At 45.2% G+C, this 10,553-nt stretch overlaps 1 protein-coding gene across 2 annotated transcripts; it reads left to right on the top strand.

Moving 5' to 3' along the window:
- Nucleotides 1–1,412: 1,412 nt before the first annotated feature.
- On the top strand, nucleotides 1,413–9,837 carry LOC308225044 (26S proteasome non-ATPase regulatory subunit 6). Of its 2 annotated transcripts, XM_080625504.1 has the most exons (9): nucleotides 1,413–1,684; nucleotides 2,420–2,625; nucleotides 3,119–3,264; nucleotides 4,271–4,490; nucleotides 4,576–4,684; nucleotides 5,741–5,909; nucleotides 7,052–7,129; nucleotides 7,264–7,345; nucleotides 9,665–9,837. In XM_080625504.1, exons 1-9 carry the CDS (start codon nucleotides 1,540–1,542, stop codon nucleotides 9,695–9,697), a joined length of 1,188 nt encoding a protein of 395 aa, XP_080481630.1. In that variant the 5' UTR covers nucleotides 1,413–1,539; the 3' UTR covers nucleotides 9,698–9,837. The 2 variants fall into 2 exon arrangements, with proteins under 2 accessions (XP_080481630.1, XP_080481631.1); XM_080625505.1 differs by lacking the exon at nucleotides 9,665–9,837 and having other exon boundaries at nucleotides 7,264–7,568.
- The last annotated feature ends 716 nt before the right edge of the window (nucleotides 9,838–10,553 follow it).

Genomic DNA, 10,553 nt, shown 5'->3' with positions numbered 1-10,553 from the left:
CATCAGGGACTGTAGTGACAGGACAAGGGGTAACGGGTTCAAACTTAAACAGGGGAAGTTTAGATTGGATATAAGGAAGAAATTCTTTACTGAGAGGGTGGTGAGGCACTGGAATGGGTTGCCCAAGGAAGTTGTGAATGCTCCATCCCTGGCAGTGTTCAAGGCCAGGTTGGACAGAGCCTTGGGTGACATGGTCTAGTGTGAGGTGTCCCTATCTATGGCAGGGGGTTGGAACTGGATGATCTTAAGGTCCTTTCCAACCCAAACCATTCTACGATTCTATGAAGAAAAAATCAGAATGAATGTATCAGATATTGGCACTCGTAAAAAATGCAGCAGACAACAGTTCCTTCCAGCAGACTTCTGAATTATTCACACCCAACACAAAGAAGCCAATCTTAGGAATACACTGCGCCAAAACAGTCAAGGGAATGGTTTATCCCATGACCCAGACCAAAAAACCAACACCAAAATAGAGGCACTAACAAAAAGCCTTGTGTTTAAAACCCTGCAATAGACATTATTTAAAACTAAAGTGTCTGGAGAAGCCGAGTTGGGCAAGGAAACGTGGTCCAACCAGGCTGGGTGGGATGCTGCATCCCACAGGATAGCCCTGGGCACCTAAAATTCCCCTCTGCAGGAGCCCCACTCCCCCAGCACTGCCCAGGAAAACTCCTCACATGGAAATTCATGCAGACGCATCCATGCTGCCTCCAGATATTCCACCTATAACATCTGACACAACCAGTGTGCAGGCAGCCCCTAGTGGGCAGGGGAGTGGGGCTGATGGGGTGGGGGGACACATGGGGCCACCAGACCTCACTGCCACTCACCTGCCTTGGCTGGGCACTGGCCAGGGACATGCTCCATACCCCCGTACCAGCAGTGTGTGTTGTGTGAGGTCTGGAAACACAGACATAAAGGTAATTAATGAAAAGATGGAAAAACGTTAAGAAACACGGGAATATGGGTCCCCCAACCAAAACACAGGGTTTTTAAAGCCCCTTTTATTTGCTTTCTGCATTTTGAGCCACAGGCATGCTTTGGGGTGACACACCCCACCTCTTGGTTACATCTTCGAGGACTTGGACCCGCCTTTTTGTTGTTTTCCCCAGCAAAAGCCGAGGTCCCTCGTTAGGCTTCACCTCCCGATCCTGCGCGCAGAGCATCCACCAGCAAACGGGACCGACCCAGCGCCTCCCGCATCGGGCGTTCGCAACCGCTTCAGCCGGTCACACTCAATCCGTGCAGCCGTCACTGGGCGTTCGCAGCCGTTCCCCGTTCGCGTTTCGTTCGCGTTTCCTGCGCGTCCTCACAGCGCGCACACTGCGCTACCTGCGCAGCCCCGCCGCCACCTCACTGCCCATGCGCGCCTCCCATCCCGGCCTCCGTGACACCAGGGGGCGCTGCGATCCGGAAGCGCGCCGCCGATTTCCGTCCGTCGCAGCTGAGTCACTGGGTCGCGCCGGGGCTGCTGATCCCCCGCAGTCTGCCTGGACGCTAACTGTCCCGGTCCAGTCCCGTCCCGCAACCGCAGCCATGCCGCTGGAGAACCTGGAGGAGGAAGGGCTGCCCAAGAACCCCGACCTCCGCATCGCCCAGCTCCGCTTCCTCCTCAGCCTCCGGCCCCGCGCGCCCGACCCCGCCGCGCGCGACGAGCTGATGGCGGCCGTGCGGCTCCACAGTGAGTGCGGCCCGGGGTGAGGGGACTCCGGGGAGCCCCATTAACCTCCTGTTTGCCCCTTCCATCCCCTGTCTGTCTGTCTGGGGCAGGAGCCGGTCTGAGTGCCCGGGGTAGGCGGGGAGGTGCGCTGTCCCCGTCCGTGACCTCTGTTGTATCGTGCTGGGGGGGGTAAAAGGCACGGGTTGAGTACTGTGCGGCACTGATCTCAGAGTAGAGTGCTTAAAAGGGGCTTATGAGAAAGATGGAGAAAGACCAAGCAGGGCCTGTTGTTATAGGACGCGGGGTGATGAGTTTAAACTAAAAGAGAGGAGGATGTGGGGAAGGAATTCTTTACAATGAGGGTGGTAAAACACTGGTACAGGTTGCCCAGGGAGGTGGTGGATGCCCCATGCCTGATTCAGGGCCAGGCTGGATGTGGTTCTGAGCAACCTGATCTAGTTGAAGGTGTCGCTGCACATTGCAGGGGGTTGGACTGGATGAGCTTTGAAGGGCCCTTCTGACCCAAACTATTCTATGAATTTATGAAGTGCAAACGGGAGCAGTGATAGAAAAGGATCAGCAAAAAGAAGTGTGACAGTGCAGAAACACTGGCTGTTCCACATCTGGATTTAATAGGTACCTGATCATAAAGGAGTTACCTGGCATTGAGGATCAGTCCTAGTGTCCTCCAATGCTCTGCTCTAGAAACACACTTGTTGCAGCAATCAGCAGTAGAAGCCTTCCTGCTTTTTTCAGACATGGCTCCGTATTATGAAGCACTCTGCAAGTCTCTGGAGTGGCAGATGGACACGGAGCTGCTGAACAAAATGAAGAAAGCCAATGAGGAAGAGTTGAAACGTTTGGACAACGAATTAGAAGATGCAGAAAAGATCTTGGGGGAGAGCGAGATCCGAGACGCAATGATGGCCAAAGCCGAGTACCTGTGCAGGATTGGGGACAAGGTTGGTGCATGCAGAGGCTTCATGGACTCTCATGAAAACCACTTCATTGTAATTCTTTTAGCTAGGCACGTTGAGCACTGAGTGACTTACAGTGCGTTTCCTCTAGGGCACAACTCAAACATGGTGGGAATAGGGGAGGGTGTTACTGAAATTCAGGGAAAAAAACTAAGTAGCCCTTGTAAGAAAACCATTTTCCATTTGCAGGTGTTATTTTTTCCTTGTGGTCTGACAGACTTTTCTAAGGTGTTTACACAGTAAAACTTGAAATCAAGGTACAGAGTAGGTTTTCATAGAGATTTAAAAGTTATATTAGAATCACCTCTTTTAACCTGACTTAGACTGATTCTTTAAGATTATTCAATGTTACAGTTCTGTGGGTAACTAACAACATCAGGACTATCAGTAGAAGACAACACAGGAACTTACAACAGACATTTTGTGAATATTCTAGGTACTTTTAACATTCTTACAGTAGAAAATGCTATCTTGTTAGGAGGGAGCTCTCACTGCCTTCCGCAAGACCTATGACAAAACTGTGGCACTGGGGCATCGTCTGGATATCGTGTTCTATCTCCTAAGGATTGGCTTATTTTACATGGATAACGACCTCATCACACGGAACATTGAGAAGGCAAAAAGGTATCACTTCAGTCATTTGAGTGCACTAAAGCACTTTGAGATGAAGTGGAACAAAAGCAATGGAAGATAAACACCTTGCTGTCAATAAATGACTAAGGCTGGTTGTGAGACACTCACAGGGGGTGGGTGGGTTGATACCTTGTAGCAGAACGCTTCCTATACCTGGATTTTTTTTTATGAGAGGGAAGAGAAAAGACAGATTAATATTTTGTGTCATCTGTTTTCTAGCAACTGATTTGATTTGAATTTGTAGCTCACCCCCTGCTCCCACTTCTGTGTTCTTAGAAGACAGATTAGGGTGTGATTAGCTTGTACAATTGCCAGCTGAATGCAGCTGCTGCCAGTGCCCCCTATCTGGCTCTGTGAAGTGCCAGCTTTGCCTCTGGAAGCAGGAGCCCAGTGTCAACACGATGCGTTGTTCCTCCTGCATTTCCACTGCTAGCTTCTGTGTCTCTGTGTTCCCAGGTTTGGAATTTCAGCAGTTCCTATAGCAAGCTGCTGTTGCCAGTCTGTGGCGGTTACCATGTTTCTTGGGCCGTGACTTTTTGTGTTGTCTTCCCACAGCAACAAGAATTTGTCTCTGCCTGTGCCCCGGCTCACAGCCACATCAGTTTTGTGTTAGTATGGTTCTTAAAACCATATTAACTTCCAAATATTTTCTGTGCTGCTAGTTGGACAGCTGTGATTTGAGCAGCAAAGGCAGGGGAAATACATAGCCACAGCCAAGGCTGACAGCAGTATTTACCTGCACATCTCAAAAGACTGCTGTCACAACTTAGGGGGCTGTAAGCTTTTCCTTTCAGTTGAAGCTTACACTGTGCAAAAGCATCTGTCCTATCCCAAGGAAGCCGCTTTCCTACCCCTCTCACAAAGCCTCCTGGAGTGTGTCAGCAAGCTGTAACAGAAAACAAGTTATTCCTTCTCTAATCACAAGATAGCAGTTGGTTTACTGTACTTTACATAATGCATTTACCTAAGTAAATATTGCTTTTTATTCTATCTTCAGTCTAATAGAAGAAGGAGGAGACTGGGACAGGAGAAACCGTCTCAAAGTGTACCAGGGCCTTTACTGTGTAGCTATTCGAGATTTCAAACAAGCAGCCGAGCTCTTCCTTGACACAGTTTCTACGTTTACATCCTATGAACTGATGGATTACAAAACATTTGTGACATACACTGTCTATGTCAGCATGATTGCATTAGACAGGCCCGACCTCAGGGAGAAGGTAAGGAAAGCGGGTGACAACACAGTTTATCTGTTTATCTCTGGGCTGAAAGTGATGGTATTTAAACATGTTTGTTTGCTTTCAGGTTATTAAAGGAGCAGAGATTCTGGAAGCATTACACAGTTTGCCAGCTGTACGGCAGTATCTCTTTTCTCTCTACGAATGCCGCTATTCAGCCTTTTTCCAGTCATTAGGTAAGGATCTGTTTTGGCCAAGGTGCTTCAGTTCCTTGTTTCAGATTCAGACACAACTGTCAGTTGTGTATCTACAGTCTAGAACTAGAACTACTTTACGCAGGAAAGAAAAGAGATTATTTTATAGTCACCTAAAATCTGATGCTGTTTGATTTCTCAAACAAGCAAAGAAGAATGTCATGTACAGTGAGCCTTCTGAAAGGTCACATCTGATGAGATGTAAAGGCATTTTGAAAGTGGCTGTGCAACACTGTCTGACTTGAAGAGCAGGATCAGATGGGAAAGCTTTGAAAGTTTTTATCTTTGAAAGAAGTTCTTGGACTTGTAGACTAGAAGCCCCTGAAATCTCAACCGGTAAAAGAAATTACGTAGAAGGTTTTCATGGATCTTACCTTTGGCTTTTGGCTCTGGTTTGTATGTAAAAGGGTGACACTGAAGGAGAGCTTTTCAGAACGCTGTCATTCTTGCCAGTTCTCAGACTGCTCATTTTCCTTTGTGACAAGATTTTGAATACAAGGGAATAAGATATTTAGGAAGAGCAAAAAAGAACCCTTCATTTTTTGGAAGACTGAGAGCCAAGGGCAACATTTTTCTACTGTTTGCCTTACCACTAGCTGGGAACTAAAACTGGTGGGAGTAAAAGTTTCAGTGCCTGGAAATCCTTGTAATTAATTTAAGAGGTAGTACAAGAACTTCCTTACAAAGCTTTGGGGAACAATGTTTCTTCAAGTAGTTACATATCAAGTACTGCTTGTTTCCCAGCACATAACAACAGGGCCCAGCGCTTGCCTTTAGTGAGGTGGTCTCCTTTGTGCTGACAGAGAGTCTCACTAGCTTTGCCACAACATTGTCTCCATGTTATCACTGCTACTGGTTCTAGGACTGATACAGATTATTCAAACTTACTTCTCTTTGGTGTAGACACCTGAAGTACGCAAGAACACAATATAGTTACTTCCACACTGGTTACTTATTAACTGGTGTTCCTTGGTTTATCTAAGTAACTGATAATTTCCATTTCTTAGAGGTACTGACTCCTTTTCTTACTATTTTCAGCTGTTGTAGAGCAAGAGATGAAAAAGGATTGGCTCTTTGCACCTCACTATCGATACTACGTACGGGAAATGAGAATTCATGCCTATAGCCAGCTCCTAGAGTCCTACCGGTCACTGACATTAGGATACATGGCAGAAGCATTTGGAGTCAGTGTAGAATTCATAGATCAGTAAGTTATTTGGCTTTTAAGTTCATTTTACACCTTTGAATTATTTATAATGATCCGATAATGAATAAAACCTTTGTTCTGTTTTGATTCTAACCATGCCAAGTTACGTTTCTGTGCAAGAGCTTGGCTAAAATTAAACAAACTCTTTGTTTCAGTAAAGAAAATGTTTTTAGTGCAGTCTATGCCAAAACTTAACTCATAACTTTGGGGATCCATGAATTTTACATACCCTACATGTCTCCCTATCTACTACTTGCTTTCAAGTATGTAGACTGGATCTGATGTTTTTCATTTCAAACATACTCTGCAGTCTCAACTTGCAATTCTTTTCTAGTGTAAAACCAACAGATTTAGATCAGGATGAGAACTAAAGGGAAGTGCAAAATTGACTTTTTCTCTGTATACAGGAAACTTTGATTCAAATGCCTTCACTAGAGTCATTCCTTCATAGGGAAGTTTCACAGAAACATAGAAAAGTGTTAAATGTGAATACTGCTTGAAATACTCAGAAATTAATTAATAGGTGTTTCAAGAGAAACCAAATACTTTCAATACAAAGGTAAATGTGTTAAAATCGTACTAGTCCTTATGCTTCCCAGTAATTTATTATTAGATGTAACTTGTCTTACTGTTGATCACAGAAATTTTTTCTTCTGCTATCAGTAATGTGCTGTAGACCACCAGCTGATTAATCAAAACAGTAATTAAAACAAGCAGCTCATCTGGAGCTACTACAAAGTAGGGAACTGTTCAGAGGCTTTCCTAAGGAGCTGATTGAATGGACTGAAGATACCTCAGGATAAATTACAAGTAGGCATGCTGCACCACTGCTACCTTTGCGCTTGAAGAGTAGCTGATGATAAGCTAAGTGATAAATTTCACTCACTCAACTATGGCCTTTTGGCTTGAGAAGAAGGTACTAAGATGTTTTGTATTCAGATCACTAGAATTCTTGTATGTAGCGTCCAAGCTTTAGTAAGATGAGGAGGAAGAAGATACCTAATGAAGATGTATAGGCTGTTGCTTCAGCAGCACAGTGTGTTGACACTGCTGTTCTGTAACAGCACGTTCAGCGCTGCTGGGTCTGCAAGTCCTTGCTGAAACATCATTTAACCAACTTGCTTTTTCTTTTCTTTACCTAGGGAGCTTTCAAGATTCATTGCAGCAGGGCGATTACACTGCAAAATAGACAAAGTCAACGAGATTGTAGAAACTAACAGGTATGCTGACAGTTCCTGACGGCCCAGTTGAATTCTAGACATTTGAATTCTAGACATTTATTACAGAAATGTAAGTGGCTTTGTGTAAAATATGTTCTCACTTCTCTTTTTTTTTTCTCCCTCACAATTCCTAGGCCTGATAGCAAGAATTGGCAGTACCAAGAAACCATCAAGAAAGGAGATTTGCTGCTAAACAGAGTTCAGAAACTTTCCAGAGTAATTAATATGTAATTTTTTTAATGCAAGGGGATGCAGACTTTAGATGTTTAAAACATTTTGGAAGTAACCTATAAATATATTGTATAACTTGCTATACTGTAGGCTAAAAAAAACATGACTAGCAAGAGAAGTAGTGTTTTTACTTTCCACTTCATTGTGTAAACAATGTTCTGTTTTGGTGTATGGATCCTGGTTCAGTTATTAAATGTATGATACAGTTGGTGATCTCCTGTAATACACTTTTTTTCTTAACCTCACTGTGTATACAGTGGTCAAAGATCTGTGAGCAGGGAGAACCAGTGGTGGTTCTGTGCTTGCTTTTTAAAGACTTCTGTGTTTTAATCCAAGGTGAAAAGGATCAGCTGTATAATATTAAAGTAGCCAAAAAGTTTAGTTGAGATTGTGCACTCTTGGCAGGACAAACTCCTGTTAGGAGAGGATTGGAGAAGGAGTAAGGATACAAGTGGCTGTGGTGAAGCTGTAATATAACCACAAAACCTGTAAGGACTATAAGTTTGGGAACACTTTACCTGAAGTAGCCTCTCCTTTAAGGTTACACTTCTGCTAGCTATTGAAAACAAAGTGAGCACATTACAAAGCGTTACACCTGTAATTCCTTCCTCTGTTAGATGTCAAATTGATGGTAGGAACAGTAGAAGATCCCATTGCAGTTCAACACAACTGATGAGATGCTGATGGGGTGGGGGGTACATGTCTTTCTCCACAGCTGCTGAGGAATAAAGGTCTCAAGCAGGCTGCTGCCTTCCTTATGACACATGGCCTCTGGCTGGACCAGAGCCTACAGCAGTAGCTGTTCCCCACCTGGCTTGGCTTGAGTTTTCTCTTCCCAAAGAAAGGCTGCAACTTAGTTCTGCTTGATGCCACTGCACTTAGGAACTCAAGACAACAAGGCTAACACAGGCTTCACTCAGGAGAAATCTTGCTGCTCTTTTAGTGGTCAGGCCTTGGACTGATCAAAAGCACATTTTTTCCTATTCTTCCATTTTTAACTGCTACTTCAATTTCCATGTCAAATCAGAAGCAATGAGATTTCTGCTCCCTTTAAACCTTGAAATAGCTTCAAGTTACCTTTCACCATCCCGTGGTCATGTTGGTTTTACCACTGGTTTATTTCCTCTCATGATTTCTATTTACTTCACTGTGATTGTGAGCGGCACTCCAGACACAGCCGTTCATGCCTCGGCCTTGACACCCTTCCATGGATTTATAGTCCACATGCCAAAGCTGTACATTCCCTCTCGTAATTTAAGCTCATGCAGTCCCATGAACTAATGCCATCCCCCAGTTTCACTTCGCAAAGCTCACTTCAGATGAGGTGGCCAGAAGCAGACGCAGATTTAGATGCATCCGCTTCCCACCTTGCTCTGGTCATTGAGAGCTGTGGGGACGCAAGAGGGAAGGACAGGAGCTGAGGTGTTGTAGGGTTGTTGTAGCTCAGCTACAACGGGTGTGAAATCTGTTCCATGTGCAAACGTTCTTTAGCTCCATTTCTTCTCCCACTGAACGCTGGGCTCCAGAGTTCAAGGTCCAGCTTTGCAGCAGGGAATAGGGCAGGGGGAGCAAGCTTAGCTGCAAAACAGAGGATGATCAGAGCACCTAAAGCACTGTCCCAGCCAACGCTGAAAAAGCTTCTATACCAATCTGGCTGCAGATGCCGGCTGCAGCCGTTTCTCACAGGGCTGGACAAAGCTTTTTGACTGCATTTCTCAGCCCACTTTCCATGCTTTCCTATAGCATCTGAATCCAGGTCAGTTTGAACAACTTCAGGAGAAATTTCCAAGATTCCCCTGAAGTTCGGTGGGCCAGAAAACAAGTATATGCTGCTTTTCCCCAACCAAGATCCCACAGAGCTGCTTGTGAGGAAAAACTCCGGCAGCTAACACAGTTCTGAGCCAAAGCACTCAGGAAAGCATTCAGTCAAATCAAGAGTCCTGGGATGGATCCTACAAGCCACATGTGTTTGGTTATTTATTGCAGCAGAGCATGGTAATAATGAACCAACAGGAATTTGCATTTAAATAAAGCCAGTTGCAAGCTCTTGGTATTGGTTGTGGTTCGTACAAATAATGGCCTCAACATTAACAGGCTCCAGCTTCACACGCCTGCATCCAGAGCTGCAAGTGCTGTGGGTGCAGGACTGAGATTTAGGTTGTAACCTTTGAGCCCAACACATCAGAAGGCAGCTGACGCCTTCAGGTTTGAAGGATACAGCCCCAGTTTCTATTTTAAATGCAAAGGGCACTGGAAATATGGTGTGCACACCAAGAACCTCTGACATTTGAGTCTGCATTGCAGGTGCTGGTCTCAAACTCCTACCTCACCAAGTAACGCTTCCTGATAAAAACTGGAGTATTTTCCTATGAGATAATCCATGCCAAGACAGAAACTGCTTCTGCCCGTGTGAGTGAAACTCATGTTCACTGGGTTCTGCTCCAGCACAGCATCAGAAGGTACTTTTCATGACAAACCCCTTTTCTGTACCAGTTGAGTCACTGGGAGAAGCAATGTCGCCCCCAGGCACTTCCACTCTCTGCCCTGAGGTTGGCGGGAGGACACCCCAAACCTGCTGAGCTCTGTGGAACCTCAAAGAGCTCAGGGTTCTGTGGGATAAACACACCTTTTTCCCTCTCTTTCTCCACCATTCCAAGTTTTAGAGGATACTGAGCCCTTTATTGAATGTAAAGTTAATCCCAGCTCTGAAGCAGACACTCTGAAGCTTAAACACTTGCCTGTCCTGCCACTGTGCAAGCTGCCATCTCTGTGCATCACTTGTGCAGCTCAGCACACCCAGCTCCGGTGCCAAACATGTAGCACAGCGCAGATACCAGGAACTGCTACTGGAAAGACAGAGATTTGCAGGAAGGTGAGTCAAAACCTTCAGTCAACACAAGAGGCAAATGTAGAAATATTAGAAGTACTCTACATAGACAAAACAGAACCTGCCTGTTGGCCGAGCCCTGTTTGTATCTTGTAGCATCCATTGTAACCACTAAGGAAAATTTTGCTCTTACTGCTGTTAACCCAACCAAAGCAGGGAGAAAGAAGGCAGCATCACCATGGGTGTAACTGGAAAGCCCGATCCCACCAGCAGGTAAAAATGATTCTTTCCTGCTGAACAGTGAAACGTCATAAGAGTCTTTCTAAGCCCAATTCCCTCCTCCAGAACAGAATGAGTAAAAGACAG

The sequence above is a fragment of the Psittacula echo genome (assembly GCF_963264785.1).
Source record: "Psittacula echo genome assembly, chromosome: 9".
Lineage (NCBI taxonomy): Eukaryota > Metazoa > Chordata > Aves > Psittaciformes > Psittacidae > Psittacula > Psittacula echo.
This window is presented reverse-complemented; position numbering and strand designations above follow the sequence as displayed.